The 20,217-nt window shown below is 35.0% G+C and overlaps 2 protein-coding genes across 3 annotated transcripts in view; one reads left to right on the plus strand and one right to left on the minus strand.

Moving 5' to 3' along the window:
* Nucleotides 1–154: 154 nt before the first annotated feature.
* Nucleotides 155–11,849, minus strand: LOC145224366 (ubiquitin thioesterase zranb1-B-like). Its single transcript, XM_080090849.1, has 11 exons — nt 10,916–11,849; nt 10,485–10,665; nt 9,811–10,001; nt 8,960–9,113; nt 8,626–8,697; nt 8,221–8,422; nt 6,606–6,720; nt 2,668–2,797; nt 2,364–2,476; nt 1,647–1,760; nt 155–847 (listed from the first exon to the last, which is right to left on the minus strand). The coding sequence occupies exons 1-11, from the start codon at nt 11,801–11,803 to the stop codon at nt 644–646; spliced, it is 2,364 nt and encodes a 787-aa protein (XP_079946975.1). The 5' UTR covers nt 11,804–11,849; the 3' UTR covers nt 155–643.
* Nucleotides 11,850–12,983: 1,134 nt separating this feature from the next.
* The window catches only part of LOC145224365 (uncharacterized), a 30,549-nt gene continuing 23,315 nt past the window's right edge, over nt 12,984–20,217 (plus strand). The window contains exons 1-5 of one of the 2 annotated variants that reach the window (XM_080090848.1): nt 12,984–13,221; nt 14,556–14,716; nt 16,182–16,462; nt 17,104–17,203; nt 20,022–20,138. In XM_080090848.1, the coding sequence (XP_079946974.1) occupies nt 13,128–13,221; nt 14,556–14,716; nt 16,182–16,462; nt 17,104–17,203; nt 20,022–20,138 (753 nt within the window). In that variant the 5' untranslated portion in view covers nt 12,984–13,127. The remainder of the gene's footprint in view (nt 13,222–14,555; nt 14,717–16,181; nt 16,463–17,103; nt 17,204–20,021; nt 20,139–20,217) is intronic. The other variant, XM_080090847.1, reaches the window with a different exon arrangement.

The following is a 20,217-nucleotide window of genomic DNA, read 5'->3' on the forward strand; positions in this document are numbered from 1 at the left end:
AGAAGATCGAAAATGCAGTTTGCTGTCTTTGTGCACAATTATAGCAAATGTACAATATTGTTAAACAGATAATGTGCAATAAAAGTATTACTATAAAAAATGGACGAAACGCTGTCCTTTTTTTCTTCGCCTTTTCAAAATCATTGTCTGAGAATTGTTACAGAAAGCCTGATGATTTTATTATTCAGTGATTGAGCAATTTGTACCACGATAAACTCACAGAAATGTCAAAAAAACGTATTTTCACCACCACTAGAGGCAGCAGAACAAGTCAGGGTTACGCTAACCGAAAGTATCAATCAAAAGCGGCTTTCTTGCAATTAAGTGAGCACAGTGAAAAACAAAGATATTCCAGAAAATCTCAATTTTTTTTAGTGCCAAATTGTAATATTTTTGTGAATTGAAACTTTAAACAGAAAACAACAGATACGTTTTGCATATAACCCTGCCGTTAGGTGGTCAATTTTTTTGCCGAAATCTGGTTACGAAAAAAAGTCGTGCAAAATCAGAATATCCTTGTTACGGAAGAGTGAAAAAAGGAAAGAAAAATCACACAGCAGAAAACAAACTCACAACGAAAACCTTATTAAGTTGGAACATTATGTCCAAACACGAAAATTAGTGCAACCAAATTAATCGATCATTAGTCTTCATCGTCCGAATGGCCCTCCTCGCCTAAGCGTCGAAACGAGAGATGACGATAGTGATCCAACCACTCGTCGACCAATCTTGTCACTGACGAAGGTCGCTTGCCAGGTCGTTGCACGGCAACTAAAGATCCACACTCAGTCATGTGACAATCAAGCCACTCGTGAAGAATTTCACGTCTTTGTTCCTCACTTCCAGCCTGTTATTTAAAACAATAAGTTGAAACTGGGAATAACAATGGATAAATCTACTTGTAATGTTTAGAACAGTGGTTCTCAACCTTATACCGATCGCGTACCACCTGACGACATTTTCTATCACTGCGTACCGCCTATAACCTGTTTGAATGGGTAGATCTTGGTGTAACCTTTTTGACTAGTTCAGCATATTTCACAACCATCGATGTTCAATTCCAAAAATAATGTCGAAGACAAGAGTTCTGGCCAAAACCAGGGCTGATCAATTGGGTTGCAATTCTTGATCTGGCTTTAGTTATGTACAGCAAAAAGCTACTCGCATACCACCTGAAAGGCTGTTGCGTACCACTAGTTTAGAAAAACGGTACCTATTGGTTTGCATTTACGAAACACAACAGTACAAATTAAATGCTTTATACCACAACAAAAATAACTCTTTGGTCTCCGACATTTTGAGTTTTTGTAAACTAAGATTTTACGTACAACTCCTACTAATGCCTTTTTTTTAGCTTTTTTAATAATACCTATGTAATGCATGATATTACCAGGGAGTATTACACAAAAAAACTTTCTCAAAATTGGACTCCTTGCATTTTTAAACCTTCCCCATACAATACACTGCAAAATTGCTCAAACAAAATTAGAATTTTTTTGGACTGTGTTAATTTTAGTGGTTGAACCCCACTTCACCAACATGGATTCAGTACTTAGCACACAGTTTAGGTATTGGTCTGTCACACATATGACAAACCACAATTCAAGGCTGACATATTGATTGTGGATCATATAGGATTAACACACCTCTGTTCTTGTGGTGAAATGAATGGGCAGAATCTTTCCGTCGCTGTCCACAAGGGGAAGATACTTAACAGTGTTGAATGGCTGAAAACGGTGTCGACTGGTCGCACAGATGTTCTGAAAATTGACAAACCCCATAGGTTAGGTTCATTTTTTTGTTATTAATAGTTTGTGAACTACCGTAAGCGAGCCATTTCAATCTTTAAACCCTTCTAAATTTATGTGACATAAGCATCAATTCGGAAAGACCTAAAGCCTTTTTATTTTCCACTATGGTTTACTTTTAAATTGTGAAGAAATCTTTAGCTTAAGCGGTCATGAAGTTATGCACACTAACATTAGCCCTATGCTTTGCTTGATACAGTTACTAGACTTATGTATTAAGTGTACAACAAAAGGGGCATTGAGTGCGAAATTAACAAAATGTCAACAAGTTAAAGTGGAAAAGCAAACACACGTTGACCTCCACCGTCAGTTTACCGGCTAGACGCATGAGTTGTTAGCAAATAAGCTACAGGTTACGTTCTTCTATAGGTTTAGGTACATACAGTTTTTTTAGAGCACACAATATAGGCAAAAACACAAAACATTTTTCCATGACTGTTATGTTAAGTTAAGACAGCATTTGGTAACACACAAAGTTCAAAATATGGTTCTAACATTCTCATGCGAACTTTTGTGCTAAGTTGTAACTGTGTTTCATCAATAAATTGACTCTACCTTCATGCTGTTTTCCATGGTAACAAGAGCAGTAAAGTGGCCTCTTGTGTATCCCAGTGCGATAGGGCTGGTGTAGCAGAAAGACTCGTCCCACAGAAATGGCAGATACACACCTAAGTCAACAGAAAGAGGGTTTTAAAAATAAATCAAATGCTCTGAACTCATACATGCCAGCTTGCACTTTTCTATTACACCTAAGCCTTTCATAAACATTGGCTTAATTTTAATGAAACATTTTCACATTGGAATTCTGCATGAAATTGATTTTTACAAAAAATGTGGTAATTTTGGGTTTAAAACTTACCTTGAAATTTGGCAAAGCCTAGTGTTTCACCCCTGAAGCTCTTTAGGTATTTGATCCCGTAAACAATTATGGGTCTGCGTAGAATGTGACACAACACAAAGATGTGACAATGTTCTAACGACGCACCGGGCTGAAAAAAAGTAGTGTAAGCAAAATTAATGCTATGGGCATTTTTTTTCCCAAACAGAAGCAGAAAAATGTACTGTTCTGGCAAAGTTAGGACACAAGGGTCATTTAACTGTGTTATTATAGGCTCAGTAATAAATCCTTACTGAGTTGTTGGAAATACCATGACACCATTGTATCAAATAACAATAGAATTATGTTGATGCCGATAGCTAATGTGTACAACACATCACAATGACACTGTGTTTGCGATATCACATGTTTTAGTCACAGCATCTGCGTTGACATTTTTATGTGTCAAGCACAATCATAAACTTGCAATGGTGCCCTAAATTTAACTAACACTAAACAAGAAACATTTATAATTGTGTCATACGCTTTAAACTATATATATATACAGTGGCGTATCCAAGGGGGGGTTTTGGGGGTCCGGACCCCCCCCTTTTCAAAAAGTTGTGCGTAAATTAAATAGGCCCAAATCGTTTGGTTTACCGCTACATGATAACAGGGAGTCGTTATCTCAAAGCCGCGAGGTTTTATCCTCTTGTATTCGCTTGTTATCTAACGCCAATTGTGACGTAACAAGGGTTGAATAAGGAGTTTTATGCGCTAACAATCGGAAAGTAACGTTCCGACTGGGACGCTGGTTGTTAACTGCACTAAATGTAACGTATCAACCTGTTTTGCATTTTAAAAATGTAAAATGAGTAAAAATTGGATAAAAGCGTTTAATGTTGTATTGTTTCGACCCGCCAAACACGTAATAGTTTGTCACGAACATTAGATCGATGTTCATTGAATGTATGCCTTCTACAGTTACCAACTTTAGTGCATTCTTGACATTGTGCAACTTAACAGTAGCATTATCGCTTTAGAAAGGCGTTCAGTCCTTGAGAATCTGTTCCCCGTGTTTTAAGCAACGATTTCGATTACCTGACACTTATCGCTTATCTTGCAGCTGCAGTTTTGCTGAGTAAGCTAGATGGCAGCGGCGAAATCAGGAAGCTACAAAGCTGTCGCGAAAATTATTTGTTGTTTCTGTCAATTGGACGGATAGAGAAACCACCACAGCCGAAAGTTGGATTAGGTTTCGGTCTTGTGCCTTCGGGTTAAAGTGCTCGTTTTTAACAAGAAAACGAAAAAGACAACGGGACAATTGAGTGGTAGTTTGACATGTGAATTACGTATTTAGTCTCGTGCGGTCTAGCGTATTTGTGTGGGAAATTTTCCACAGATCTAATGACGTCATTAGGGAAATTCCCAAAATAAAATGTTGGACCCCCCCCTTTAAAAATATCTGGATACGCCCCTGTATATATATATATATATATATATTGGAATATGACCTGTAAAGTTAATGAAAGGCCCATTTTTAAATGATTTTTTATCATTTTTGTATGGTTTAGCATCTACTATGTAGTATATTAAGGAAAAAAAAGGTTTTGAATGGTTAAGGAAGGAATTTGTTGAAAAAGGTTGGGAACCACTAGGTAAAGTATTATAAAGTGTTTTTTAAGCTTGGTTTGCACAGCTACTTGACTATAATTCTTATTAATTGTTTTCAAATGGAAAGTGTATGATAAAGCCTAAGACAGGCGACAAAAACAGCTGCTCATTTATTTGACACATTGAAATTAATGTCTGCCTGGAAATTTTTTGTTTTTAAATGATGTAATGTACATTGCCCAGCACTACCCAATATAGGGGATTGATAAAAGTTGTAACTGTATAATGCATTTGGGTCTTAAAAGTCATGTGTTTTTGTCAATAGATGATCAAGTATTTCCTGAAAATTTCTTTCTGTCAGAAAAACAACACTTTTTAATCAAATGTAGTTTTTACACAATGTAGGAAGGCTATCAAAAAAACAAGGGTCCGAAGTATTTCTTTTTTGTGCTTTGATTCAATGACAAATGTTATACAATGTCCTAATATAGGCTGAATCAATGACATACTTTGAAACTCAAAAACAGTTTTGTACAACGTTTTTTTGACACAGACAAACACACAGAAAAAACCTAACCAATACACACACGTTCGTACTTTGTAGCAACACAACGCCGCATGAAAAAAGATATCCTTAATATAGTAGTGTTGTGCTACTGACAAAATAACACCCCAGGCTTAGCTGACAGCCACAAAAACCAGGCATTTTGACAAACCTATTGCCTATTGCCCCAGGGCCCAGGCAATTAATTTCCTGTTATGGCATCACAATAGCAAAACATACTATAAGATTGATTGTTTTTGCTAAATGGGATTAATGTTAGCAATATGTTTCGGCCTACGTCAGTGATTCTCAAACTTTTTTTGTTGCGATGCCCCTGGACAAGTTTTCTGGACTTGCGACGCACCAGCAAATAAAAGTTAATGAGGAAACTTATTATTAAAGTTGGGTTTATTGATACAACAACAAAAAGCCACAAAACAAAACTTTTCTGCGACGCCCTTGGAAAATTAAAGCTACGCACCACGGCGTCGCTGACGCACAGTTTGAGAACCACTGGCCTACGTCATTATATGCTAGCAGTCTTAAGCGTATGTATATGCTACAATGCTTTTTGTGGATGAAACTGCCATAAAGTTGTATGATTTTACATTAAAGGTTTGACCATGCAAAACAATAGCAGATAAAACAGCGTTTCTCAAACTCATAAAGCATTTTCGGATGGACTGCTAAGAAGAGCTTAAAATACTTCTATAATTGTATGTAAAGTGAGATACTATTAATTCAATGACAATTATCAAAAAAATGCAATTGTCGGTGCAACAGATGTTTTATCTGTGATGTCACAAACTGTCTTTGGACAATTAACAAAGTGTTTTTCAGTAAAAAATACATTGTGCTTTTTGGATTGCAAGTCTATGTGATAATAGCAAAGGGACCATTATGAACTTTCTAAAGAAAGCTTTAGAAACACTGAGACAACAAGAAATGAACAAGGCCTTTAAACTACAAGAAAATAGGTTAAATAAGAAACTAGGTTACCCATTACAGCATATAAAAGGTCAAACTAAATGAATCACTATGAAGTTATAATGAACAAGCTAAGCAATAAACAGTGCCAAACATTCACTTAACACCCACAGTGTGCAGCATTGTAGCATGGCCTGCAGGCAATCAACAACAATAATTAGTGCTATTCCGTTGGGACCGCACATGCACCGTTAGCTGTTATTGCAAACACTTGCATGTTATAGGTTAAACTATTACAAGGATCAATAAACAACCGCTATGTTGGTAGGGTTAAACCCTCAAGCCTATTTTGTGCAGGACAACACAAACTTTGAATAAGTATTTGAAAATAAACTAGAGTAATGTGCTAAGTGTTTTTACCATAAATCTTTTCATCACTTAAAAACATCATCAAATGAAACAATAAAAACCCTATTTTGACAACCATTTGTTTTGGTAATTTTAATTCTTTTTTAAGTTAGTTAATATTTTATGCCGCCCAACAAAAGTCTAAAATTTCAATGTGGAATGAAAATTGTTTTAACTGGTATTATTAATATTAAAATTGATTCTAACTCTAGTTTTACATAATTTTATAACACAACACTTTAGTTTAATTGGGATTTTCAATGAAATTATTGTACACAAGATTTGTATTTATGTGTTTCTCGAATACCACGTATTTCTTTTGTTAAGAATGCACTTGTATTTTACAGTAGCCATTGTAAAAAAAATCTATTTGCACTACAATTGGCCCAACTTGACACTAATCAAGCGCGGAATTTAAATTGAAGCCCACATGAATATTGCATGACCTGTAAAATTTAACCGCTATTTTACAATAGAGTCCACCCACCTGTTGAGCGAGAGAGTGTATGAATGCCCAATCATGTAAACACTGCCGTTCTGTCAGTGAATAGCCCAGAAGGTCAGCTTGATAATGTTCCCATTCACGCCATCGACGGAAAAAACTATAAAATATATTGATATGTTTTTTATGCGACAAGTATTATATGATTTTTGCCTTTTGTAGCTGCCTTTATCCAACCACTGGACAGTAGCATTACCACCTTTTAAAACAGAAACTGTCTACAATATCAATACTATAAATTTCGTTACAGTTCTAATATAAGGATTATTAAAGACATTTGTTTACATATGACATGACTGACAACAATTTTGTGTCTTATTTTTTTGTACCTTTAAAAGGTTAATGACAAATATAATGGCCCAAACAGACTGCAAATTGACCTGTTTTATTATTCAAACGTTTTGACAACTATCACTGATGATGGCATGAGCATTTGCCGAAACGTTTGAATAATAAAGCATGTCGCTTTTTGTCTATTTGGGTCGTTATATTCGTCAATCATTTTAGAACAGGTCCTTATATAGAGTTCCAAAGCTTTAATAAGATTTTAAAAGCAATAATTGCAACATTTCCTTTTAAAACTTTAATAAGTGTGAACATGGAATTTTTAAGCCTAAATCCTGGCAAACCATAACCAATCCAAATCTTTAATTAGTGCAGCCACTTATATACTAATATGGTAGTGACAATATGCTAATGGCCACTAGGTCCTGAATGCTTTGACATTTTAGTGAAAGTTTCAAAATGTAAACACTATTTATAAACAATAAAATCAACAGTGATGTAACAAAATAATCCATTGCACTTGGCAGATCAATACAATCAATGCTGTTTTAGCTTCATCTACTTCACTTTTAGGTTTAAGATTTAAATAATTAGTTTTAAATCACTTGTAACGACAGATGTGGTTTTGCCCAACGCCCAAAGTAGGCGTAGCACACAATTTACTACTAAGTACACACACAGGTCAATCGGTCTTAAATAAATAAATGTTGTTGTGGGTCAAATAAACATTTCTACTGATAACAGCAACAAAGGCATTGCTAGTGTACATTTAAACTGTCTGAAATATTTAGAAATGTACCATTTAAAAAAAAATAATGCTTATTTCACACTAAAAAATTGCACATTTATAAATGAATGTTTCAGGCTTTAATACTGCTTTCCACAATAAAAAAGAGAGAACACCGCTAGGATTATGTTCAATGCATTAAAAAGTAAAATCACATTGTGGAATATATGCTTACAAAGAGCGCTCCAAAACATTTTAGCAATTCATTGACACTTTACCTCAAAACTGAGCCTATGATATTATGTAATATGGAGGCCTTATAAAAACAACTATCTTCATCACCTAACCTTTAGTAATAGCATGTGCCAAGACTACCTAAAAATGCACACATTTGTATGTTACAAAGTTAAAAACCTTGGGTATCCCAAGACTGTTTTCACTTTTAAACTAATCCACAAAAATAACAAACACTTACATTTTGACCCACAATACATACAAGCTGTTAGCAGTGCTATAAACCTTAAAATAACACCAAACCAAATGTCTCCAATACTTTAAACCTATTTCACAAATAAACAACCATCTTACCTTGTGGCACAATCCTCTAAACTGTCGGACATCGCAGCTCTTAGGACATTGTCGCGATCAAAAACTCCCCATGTTGCTTGGAGGACTGAGTCCAAAAGACAATCGCCAGCAGAGCGATTCCATAACGAGTACAAGCGGTTATTGCAGTCTCCATATCTTAATAATCCTGGCGACCAATTTATGGCCCCTTCTTCTTCCAATTCTACAGCCACACAGAAAAATTAAATCAATGTATATAGTGTATTGGTGTCTTATCTGTAGCTTTGGCTGCAGTTTTAAAAGATGTATAAGTGGCAGTTTTAATGGATGTACAAATGCACTTACAGCAAAGTACATGGAAAACAAACAAATCGGTCATTTAAAGCACAGATTTCTGCTTATAACAGGCTATATATAATGCTTTACCTTTTTGCACATCTTGATCCAGCAATTCATTAAACAGCAGTTTTTGTATGGAAGGAGGTAAATCACAAATTTCTGCGCAAAAAACACAGCAAATAAGTTAAGAAGTGCTTTGAAAACAGAAAATGGTACAGTATAAGCATTTACAAATTGTACCATTGATGCCAATTGAGTACATGTGTCTGCAGCATATTTAACCAAAACATACATTTCTTTAATTTTACAAACTGTCTATATTGTGACGCAGCGCACAGCACATTTTTCCCAACTTAAAATGTAGTTACACATTTTATTTCACAAGTGTGTTTATTATTTTGGGTCTGAATGTACAACTTACCTAGTGGGAGCTGAAAAGTTGTAAACTCGGACAAAAATCGGCAATGAAAATCTCCTTTTTTCGTTCGAATACTTGATGCGATTTCCCGGCGTATTAACTCAGCTATGTCAGGACTGAGATGGGCTGGGTTCCGCTTGAACGCACGAGGGGCAACCTGTTTACATTCAAAGTGGTTATTGTTTAAAAAAAGAATATAATTATTTAAGCTACTACAATATTGGCTAAGGTCCAAAGAATGTTTTGTCTAATTTGACATGACTTTTGATGTTGCTTTTGTCTAAATCAGTGTTTCACAAATTTAAAGCCATAGATTGCAATGAATGTCTAACTACGACACACAAATAAATAGGTATTAGTGGTTATAAACGGGAATATAACTGATGTAGCCCCTTATATAACTGATTTTGAAAACAAGCAGTTTTGGAAATGTTTTAATAATAAAGCATGTCACTTTTTGCATCTATTTGGGCTGTTATATTTATCTTTAAACCTGTTAACAGATCTGTATGTAGTGTTCTAAATAGGTAATAGTTTTATACAATTTTAATTACTTCACATTTACATTACACTAACGCAAAAGCAGTAAGACCTAAAATGGTCAATAAATACAGGTCTAAACAAACTTTGCTTTTCAAAAACTTAACAAAAAATTGTGCATTTGCTGTAAAAAGTGAAAAAGCTAAAGCTGTAAAGGCATTGAGCAAATAAATGATAAGCTGCAGAAGGCCATTGGATGGCTGCACTAGCTAATACGATTGATCTCTTGTCACCAGCCCCACTAATGAGACCTTACAGGTCAAAACAGTGTGCACTGTCTGTTGATCACAAAAGCTGTTTTGCTAAGAACTTACTTCTGGGGTAAGCAGAAGCCTTAAAATGTTGTGTCTCTGAAATCGAATGGCAAGGTGTACTAGGGTGTGGCCAATGTCAAATGCAGACGGCCGATTTAGATGATGGATATCATCAGATGTTAATGTGCGTGCAATATTCCCACCATGAGTTAAGTAAGCGTCAACAGCCTCCACATTATCATCTACGATGCCTAGATAAGACATTAATCAATTTAGTAATAAGGTTTACCTTTTTGAAAAATTGTTTGCCATATTTCTTTAATGACATACACAGTGGTGGGATTCACATTTTTTGTCAACCGGTTCTATCACAAAAGTCACATTGTTTAGCCTGTTCTGTTACAAAAAGTCATATGACAGTAACCAGTAATGCTAAATGGTTCGCTGATCTCATAAAATTTCGTGAGACGGTTCTAAAGAACCGGTGCGAATCGGCTGAATCCCACCACTGGACATACATAATTCACTTGTACCACAAATTTATGCATGGCTAAAAGCAGATAATCAGGTGGAAATAGTTTTACAATGGATTTTTCGTGGTTAAACGTTTCTTCCAAAAATTTTTGAATTGTATTGCTTAATGCTGGGAAAAAGGAATAAACTACAAAATGTAACATAACCATTTTTTTAAATATTTTAATCACAAGCACAAATGGATATTGGATGGTATTTACCTATGCAGGCCTTTATAAACAGCCAATTTAAGTTGCGATTTCGGTTTTTGTAGGAACGATTGTCAACAATTTCAAGTCGACCAAGTGAATACAGATGACTGGCAGAGCTGCTACGAGATAGCGACAAAGGTGAATTACTTCGCTGCTGACTGCTGCAAGCAACTGTCCTTGACGAACAGGCCTGAAAAACAGAGTAATATTTAAAGAGAATGTTAACTATGTGCATAAAGAACAGTACATTAAAATGTGGAACATGTTAACACATGTTGGCACACAACAAAAATTATTAAAGTTTAAAGCAGGGGCAAACAACACTCACTGACGCTGTCAAGTTGTCGATTGTTTTATAGTTTTTAAATTTGTGACTATGCAATTCTGTGCTATTATTGACATGCATTCCTTATAAGGCACATATTAACCATAAACAATACCTGATTTTCTGCATTTGTTCTTCGCCATCTAGCTGACCGCTGCTGGTTTTGAGCATTTAAATCCAACTCTTGTCGAGGTGAGTGCGACCTTGAAGATGAATTACTAGATGCCCCTGACCTTGTCCCAGCAGTTCCATTCCCAGCTGATGATTTACCACTTTCTGGTTTCGCATTGTTTGGTGTGTATACTGGTTTTTCGCTGTCATGAATTACTTCCGTTACTTTTGCTGATTGATCTGGCCAATTGTCTACATTTTTGTGAGATTGCATTGTTGTAGTTTCACTAGATGCTGCATCTGTGGATAATTCAGTTACGTTATTAGCTCCGCTGGAAGTCTTAAGATGATTTTTCTCAGTCCGGCACACTACGCAAGACTTTGAGGCATCCCAGTTTTCATATGTGCACATCGCACAGACCCATTTTTGTTTTTTCGCATTGTTCGGTGGTGGGTCATTGTCTTCAGGTGGGTATTCCCCTTTGGGGGTGCGACACTGTGAGCACCATTCGTTACTACAATCCGTATTCAGAAATGTACACACTTGACAAGGCCATGTGGCTACAATTTGAAGTTCATTTGGGGACCTTGAAGTCCTTGGATTATCATCTAATTGTGAAATCAACAAATCTTCATTATTTGAAGCTTGATTTGAGACAAATAATTGTGTAGACCTCGTTTGTGGGTATATGATGAGTTCCTCATCTTGATCTTTCTCAGTTGAAGTTTGTGGAACTGAGGTGTCTATAACGAGTGGTTTTTCTGTAGTTATTGGAGGAGGTTGGATAACTTCTGAATCTCTTGGATGGCAGCATATTGAGCATTTACTAGAGGCAAGATAGTTGTCATAGGTACAACGAGGGCATGACCATTTCTGTTCCTGCCTACTCATTGTTTGCAAAAAATCCCTGTCAATGATTACAAATAAATAAAATAGTGTGTTAGTCAGTGAAATAAGTTACACCCAGTGGTGGGATTCAGCCGGTTCGCACCGGTTCTATAGAACCATCTCATGAAATTTTATGAGATTAGCGAACTGGTTAGCATTACCGGTTACTGTCAATTGATGTTTAACAAAACCAGCTGAAAAATATGACTTTTGTGATAGAACCGGCTGAAAATTGGAATCCCACCACTGGTCCTAAAACAAAACAGTACAAATTTTCCTAAACAAACAGTACAAATTTTACTTGACTTTTAAAAACATAAAAATGGAACTAAAATGTGTCAGAACATTTTGAAAGGAAACAAACAGATCAACTAAACGTTAAACAAAAAAACATCACGTGCAATTAGATACAAATGCAAAAAGTTAACAAAACAAAAAACATACTTTACATATTCCAAGAAATTAGTCTAAAGTTTGCCATTCTGTTATAAGAGCCTTGACGTTAATAACTCTACACTAGGCTATTAAATCATAATTGCTCGTAAGTCGTAACCTACAACAACCTTCAAGAAGTTCTTAGTTGTTATGGTCAGCTGATCCATTGTTTTATGATGTCACTTAACGCTTGAGCGCAGGCGACCTTTTTTGTTAATTTTTCCATGCTGTCATCACAACTAAAATATTACGTTCTGGTTAAAAGATAGTATTATACAACAAAAAAGGTTTTCAGACTATATAAAAAAGATTTTTTTCCTGTTACATGCGGTTTCGTCTAACAGGAACTGAAACTATTTGTTTCTGCTGATGTGGGAAACTAAAATATTGTGTTTTGGGTTTTTCAATCTCCAATAAAAGTAAAACAAATATATATTATAACATCTCCTACTTTATATTTTAACACAGTTTATGCGTTTTAAAAAAATAAACTTACGAAACAAAACATTGTGTCTGACTGTCTGCTAAAAAACATGTTTTGTAAAAATAATAAATATTTGCGGCGAAAAGGGGTAAATTATTTTCCCTATAGTGGCGTCATAGAGTCGCGGCGAACACAATCACTCAATCAGTCATTCGATTCTTTGGCGCTTAGCTAGAAATGACAATGAAAAACAGAATAAGTGGGCATGTTGAGCAGACATGCGAAGTTGTAGCCATTAAAATGGTTCCCTGATAACGTGTATATATGTTTTCTGTCTTTTTTCAGGACAGAATGATGAAATTTATTAGATGTGTGTTTGTAAATCGGGAGTTTGTATATTGTTTTTGTTGTGTTTGATATGTTTTGCCTAACTTTTTCGTTGGGCTGTTTTATTTACGCCTCGTAATCATGGTTGTCGTTCCTGATTCCACTACACCGACAGAAAATCAAATGGCTGGAAATGCCATTACTAATGGAATAGGAAATACCAGGGAAATAAATGGTAAGGTTTTCTTTTATACTTTGATTGGTATATGCGTGAAGCTGTGGTCTTTTAGTTTTAAGCAGTACTTGTTGAATTTACAGAACAGTCCTTCTAAAGTTTCTGGTGACACATTACAATTTAGCCGAATATCTGCAGTGGCTGTTACTAATTTCCAAAAAATCTTTTATATTCAAGCAAAATATTTGAAGTATTAAGTAAAACATTATATATGTAATCGAACACTAACATTCAAGTTTTGTCTTTTATTGTCATTCTGACATTTAAGACGGCCTATGGTATAAAAAAATATCAACAAATATGACACAGTAGCTTACATTGACTAAGAATGGAAAGCATTTTCCAAGTTACGAAATCCGTCAATGAATTAAATGGAATATATAACTTGGAAAATGCTTTCCATTCTTAGTTATACATTTAAATAAACGGTGATCGTCGGTGACCATGTTGCGTGTTGAAGGGTTAGATACTGTTCAGTTCAAATACTCTCAGTTTAGCCTACATTGATTTATACACCAATATGTAGAAATTGCCTTATGATTTGCAGCAGAATGAGCAGGCATTGCACAGTGTAATTATAGTGCTTTGGTCAACTTATAAACTACAATAAATAAATTGTTGTTGCATACTGTATTAACAGTTATAATTCTTGTAGTAGATTTTCAGTGTAAAACAACAGTTGTTTTGGTGTCCTATGCATGATGCCTTTATAGGATAATGGCAAAAGCATTGATAACTGAAAAAAATGGAATAACAAGCATATGCAGTAGTGATGGGACGATACCAGGTTTTGAAGCGAGTACCGATACCGAGTACGAGTACCACATGTATATACCTTCGATACCGAGTACCGAGTACGATTACCGAGTACTTAAGTACAGTGTTGTACTTAGTTGTATATCACTGACTAATTTATCTGTCATGGCCGGGGTACAGGCGTGCACACACACATGCAGAAAAATGTTATCTCCATACGATAGTGAAAAAAATATACGTAACCTGGCGGAACTTTTTTCCAATTTTATGCTGTCCGAAGCAAATATTGGCATAAAGTTGCCCGTATTCTTATGGTGTAAATGGACCTTCGGTACTCGCACGTTGGTATCGAAAACTGAGACAAAAAATTTCGATACCGAGTACGAGTATCGATACCACTGAAATCGTTCGATACCGAGTACCGAGTACCGGGTACCCGTCCCATCACTAATATGCAGTTATAAACTACAATTTTATTAGCCAGTAGTAAAAAAAACAGTAAAGCAATATGTGGTGTTGTTGTTTGTGGCATGATAAGTTTTTATTGTGACGCACCTAATTGGAACAAATGTTTTTAGATAATGTAAGCAATTCACTTGCCAATGGTGAAATGTCACAACTGGATCAACTTTTGGAACAAGTAAAAACTTTAAAATTGGAAAACAGCACTTTAAAAAATGAGTTATCCAACAACACTTCACAAATAAATAGACTGGAGTCTGAAGCCTTGGACTTGAAGGTGACAAAAGTTTTGTTTTGTTACATATACATATAATAGATAGTTTTACTAATACATGGGTCATAATGCTTTTTAACGCCCATAGTTGACATGAGATCCTCCAGATTTGTGAAAAAAGTTTGAATGTATTTTGATCCATTTCACAATGGCTTATTTCAATATTGACATAATGCTCTACCACCATTGTAATATTTGTCAATTCAGTTAAAAATAACTGGCAGGATACAGAAAATTTCAGCCCTACTAACCTTTAAATATTTAATAAACTTACCCGTTTTTTTACATTAGCGGTCATAAAGTACATAAATTATGAATGCACTACTAAAACTAGATCATATAAAGGACATAATCTGGGCTGTTATTCAAATTTTTGTAGATGCAATTTGCATTACTTTAAGTTAAAGTTTATGTATATGGCTGGACTTTCCATGTCCAATCAATATGTATAGAAGGGCACAGCTTTGGCGAAACATCAATTATTGATGTTTTAGGATGGTGGAAAGTCTAGTAGCATATGGCACCAAGCTTTGCCTAGTCATGTCGTTAGCTGGCATTTGAAACTACCACGTACAGACAGTGTAATTTTAATGTCACACATTTTCATGTTGGTATATTGTGTATTTGCCAATGCACACCTGCATTTTGGTAATCCATCATGAAAATACCCATTGACCTACTTTGAAACTATTGATTTATTTATGCCTGACTGCTTTTATTTGGTCTGTTTTCTCCTTGGACAAGAATTACTAGATTATGTAGTGTTGTCCAAATCTGTGTGTAGAGCTTAAAAATACAGGTGCATTCTACAACATATGTTGCTTTATCTTCAAAATAAATTATTTAGACATGTTACATGTAACGCTGCCATTCTGGTCTATGTACTGTTCTGCATTAAAAAACCCTGGCAAACAGTACAAAATTTACACATTCAAATTTTCAATTTATAGCCTTTTAAGTGTACATAGCATAATGCCTTTCAATTTCTTTCAGCTGCTAATGCTCTTCTGTGCTATAATATAGTTGTGTAAGACGAAAAAAATAGATTTTTATGTAAATTTTGTCACATGAATCCTTGACCTGTAGACATGCTTTTTTCCAACATACGCAGCTTCACTGCTAGAATGTTCTAGATGTGTGTTATTAAGATGGAATGCTTATCTAAACACAAAGAAACTGAAATCTGTTCCTTCGTTACCCAAAGTCTACCAGATCTTAAGAAGTTGCAAACATCTTTAGAGTTTATTTTTCAGTAACTATGAATATAGTCAAAATCTTGGACAGCCTTTTGAAACCCACAAGCTCAGTGCCAATGATTTTTGTACTATGTTGTGTCATAACAATAGCCTATTGAACAAAAAAGCTAGCTTTTATATTTCTTCAGATATCCTGTTGTTCGTTTTTCCCCAAAATGATTCTGTAGGAATAAGGTAAACATTTTTTGACTAAATTTTTACTGTTATTGCAGAAAATGGTACTGCAACTTGGCAATACGATAAGCGCACAACCTACTCTAGATCATAAAGAACCAGAACCTCATAGACAACACATTTTTGGTTCTGCAAACCGGGTGGTCCAGGGACATAGCGGCCTTTCCCCCTACCAGGAATATGGATTACCACATTATACATCTTTTACCAATACTCTGTTCGAAACACAACCGCCAGCCGCTCAAAATCACAATGATTCGTTTAATTATGTTTCACAAGTGGATATACGGAAACGCTTACATTTGCTCACCAACCAAAGGTATTTGCAGTTTTTTGTAAAAATACTCAAAATATGCATAACTATACAACTGTTTAACTTATCACAATCAGTAATAATGTCCTAATATTTACAATCTTTTACAGCACTGAGCTTGTGTTATCAATGCGTTGGTGCGAGTTTGCAGCCGCGAGATCTTCTTATGGCTGTTTTTTTGTGTGTTTTGCATTTTGTCGCTTTATAAGAATTTTGTCCTGCAAGATATGTCATTATCCTGATGAAGGTGTCTTGTACAGGACGTCGAAACGTCGATTGTTTACAATAAAACTGCTGGATGAGCAATACTTGGTTATTTACAATCTGTGTTTTTACTTTTTTTGTAAAACACATTTTGGATACAAATGTAAATAATAGTGAACCCAACTAGATAACAACTTAACAATAACAGACATGTATACAGCGTTTACGGTGTAATATGTTATGTATTAGGTTGTAAAGACCATAAACGATTTTTTTTCTTTGAAAACAGTAAAATACAGACATTATGCTATATTATATATATATGTTAATTTCAATTTCTGTTTTCAGAAGTTTTTTTTACAAACAGGTGTTTCAAAAATTAGTTGACACACATAAATGTTCTATCACTAATAAAGAATAGACTTAAAATTATTGTGCTTTAGGGATTCACTTCTTGAAAACTTGAAAAGAGAGGAATGTGCTAAAGACGATTACATGAAACAACTCAAGGACTTAAACACAAGTCTTATTGCATCAGAAAAGGTTGGTCACTCAAATCTTGACTGAATCAATATTTTTACTGATGAGAATTTAGTCATTCTGCAAAAGGATTTTTCATGAATGTGGTTAATAGTAAAGTTATGAAACATTCGGTTCGTACGTACACTAATTGACCTAAGATTTTGGTTGAAACCTTACCACATTGCAAATCATTTGTACCTCAAGTTTTGTCCGAGTTATGTGAAAATCTGGATTAACCGAATCCAGTTTAACCAAGGTTTATTGTATCTAAATGGCTGTAAAACAACTTAAATGTGAATGAAAGGGCATTTTATAGTGAATGCAGACACAAAGAGTGAAAATTTTGTACACATTAAATTTGCTATTAACGTGATAATAGCGTTGTTACGAAGTGTGAGAATTCAATTACAATACAACTTGGGTAAAATTACCGTCCTTGGTGTTTTGATGTACTGCTACGCCGTAAGCAAACATGGGTGCGTTAGACACAGGAATTTTCATTCATGTGCAAATTTCAAGTTTCCAAAACAAACCCTTTTGCTTGCTTTATCATCGGCGGTTAACCGTCTGTAACAGATCCAGCCGAGCGCAACCCGTAGAGGAAATCTGGCTGTTTGTTTGTTTACTTTTCAAGCAATCTGCCAAGTTCGCTAATGCACTCTGCCGTTTCTTACAAAAGAATGTTCTGTTTTTGAAGGGTTCAAATCTGCAGTTTTGTGCCAATTAAAAAAGTGAACCTAATTTTTTTTAAGCAGACTCACTTTAAACTTTTAAAAACAGGTATTTTTTTTAAATGTGAATCTTGCACTTTTTTAACACATAAATGTCAGAAATGTATGTTAAACTGGTCATGCCTTGATATTTATTGGCACTGATGTGTACAAAATTGGTTGTTTTGATAAAAGAAAGTGCTTGGCAAATTTTTGCAAGACCGTTCTTACAAAACAAACTGGTATCTATGCCAAAGATAAGTATGTAATCTCTTTGCCTTAGCTAATGTCAATTAGAAAGACATTTTAACAATGCTTAACTTTATTTAATGTGTTTAACCTACATTCCAATTTCCCGTGCTTAATAGGCTGGTGTTTATTTGATGTAAACATTAGATTTGTGCATTTTTCGAAGGTCTGCAAGTCCTTTCACACATCATTGCCAGTAGCTATCAGCCCAGTGCAAATTAGATTTTCCTGTAGACCTCAAAAATGTTAATCAGTGTTTCTTCAATTTCTGTCAGTAGTGATACATTCCGTAATCAATCTTGCGTTAAAAAATTAAAAGCCTGTGTGAACTTTTGTCCAAGTAAAAATGCAACAATAATTCTAATTATTTTGTCGCAAGACTTTTTTAAGTGTAAATGCCTGCTGTATGCATGCAGAAAAATAATAATGCCATATTTAAAAAAAGGTTTAAATTCAAGATTATTCTGTTATCACACTTCAGGGCTGAACCCAGTATTAAGTATAAGGCCATTTTAGCTGTTCTGAATATATATATATAATGATTACTGTAGGCCAAAATATCAGATTTTTAGTTTAGTATTTCAGGTATGTTTGAATAACTACAATGCTCAGGAAATGTCCTGGTTAGAAAAAAATTCTCTAGACATTGTCTACAACTAGTTTACATTCCACATAAATTGATAAACACAAAGCGTCATCACACAGTGCGTCAAGTTTAATGACTCAAGTTTATGAAAAACTCCTGGAGCACTCCCTTAAATTTGTGAAGTAGCCTTTAGGCAAACTGTAGCAGGATGTTGGTGGTTTAGACCATAACAAGTTGTGTTATATGGCATAAACATTGACTTGTGTGGTCTTTATAAGTTTTAATCCACCTCCAGAAATCTGTGACCATTTCGTGAGCAATGTCCCCTAACCAAGTACATTATTAACATCTCCAGTTTGTATTAAAAAGAGAAACTGGCTTAAACAGCAAAAATACAGCAATTCTTGTGCAGTTAAAAGTTGTGAAATATTTATGTTCGATATCTAAGCTATTGCTGCCAGGCATAATATATTTATAGAGCTCTTTTTGGATTTGGATTTTTATACTGATAGTTTCAACGTCCTGCACAGGTCGCCATCATCAGGGTAAACGTTGGTATAAAAATACAATTGCCAGAAGAGTTCTTTAAATTTTATGTTCCATATGATGGACAAAAAACATTACTTCAAGTCCACTTCCTAAAGGTTTCCTACTTGACGCTAAGATACTTATGTTTTAATGTTATTAAGACTAATGTTTCAATTAAAGCCCAATTGCTTAACAAGTTACGATTAATCTGTGAATGTGTGTGGGTTTAGCACTATTGCTGTCATTGAAAACGTATAAAAAAAACATTTAAAACACTAAAAAAGTATGTGGCATTACATACAGCAGGGTTCGGCAACCCCTGGCATGCATGCCAAAGTTAGCATGCGAGGTGTTTTTTCATGGAACGCCAACCGATTTGCATGTTTATATTGAAGTAACAATTTAACCCACTACACTGCTTGTTTGTAGTTGTTGTCATGCCATTGTCTTAAAATTCAACCTTACATGCACAAAACACTCTGCTTTCTCTTTATTATTGATATCTGCTGGCATGAACCACCATTATGTATAAAAACGTTGGCACGCGAGGTCATTAATACATGGAAATAACAAGTTAATTGGCACGCGACCCCTGACATACAGTCACAGTATACTTTAATATTACTATTTTTACCTTATGTTAATATTCTTGAGACAAAAAGGTTACTCTCAAGGGGACTCAAAAAGTGTGGCTTTTGGCCTCTTGTAATGCTACTGTTCATAGCATGTGGAAATATACTTGAATTTTTAATTTTTGTTTTTTTAGTCAATGTCCCCTAACAGTGAAGCAACCAGGAAACAATTAGAACGATCGATATTCAATGTTCAGGATGCCATGAAACAAAAACTCGGGAGCCCAGAAATGATGAACAAGAGAGTACAGGTTAGCTAGACACTTAATTTAAATTCTGATGTATTTGCCCTGTATATGTAATTCTTTTGATGTATTTACATGCATACTA

This window comes from Phallusia mammillata, chromosome 4 (assembly GCF_965637545.1).
Source record: "Phallusia mammillata chromosome 4, kaPhaMamm4.hap1.1, whole genome shotgun sequence".
Taxonomy (NCBI): domain Eukaryota; kingdom Metazoa; phylum Chordata; class Ascidiacea; order Phlebobranchia; family Ascidiidae; genus Phallusia; species Phallusia mammillata.

Bases quoted from the DNA above. Each gene is read 5' to 3' on its own strand.
- LOC145224366 (XM_080090849.1), bottom strand. From the start codon at position 11,803: ATGAGTAGGCAGGAACAGAAATGGTCATGCCCTCGTTGTACCTATGAC. The intron at 10,002-10,484 runs GTAAATACCATC...TGTCTTATCTAG, and splicing joins GTTTATAAAGGCCTGCATAG to GCATCGTAGATGATAATGTG. The intron at 8,423-8,625 runs GTAAAGCATTAT...GTGTGGCTGTAG, and splicing joins GGATCAAGATGTGCAAAAAG to AATTGGAAGAAGAAGGGGCC.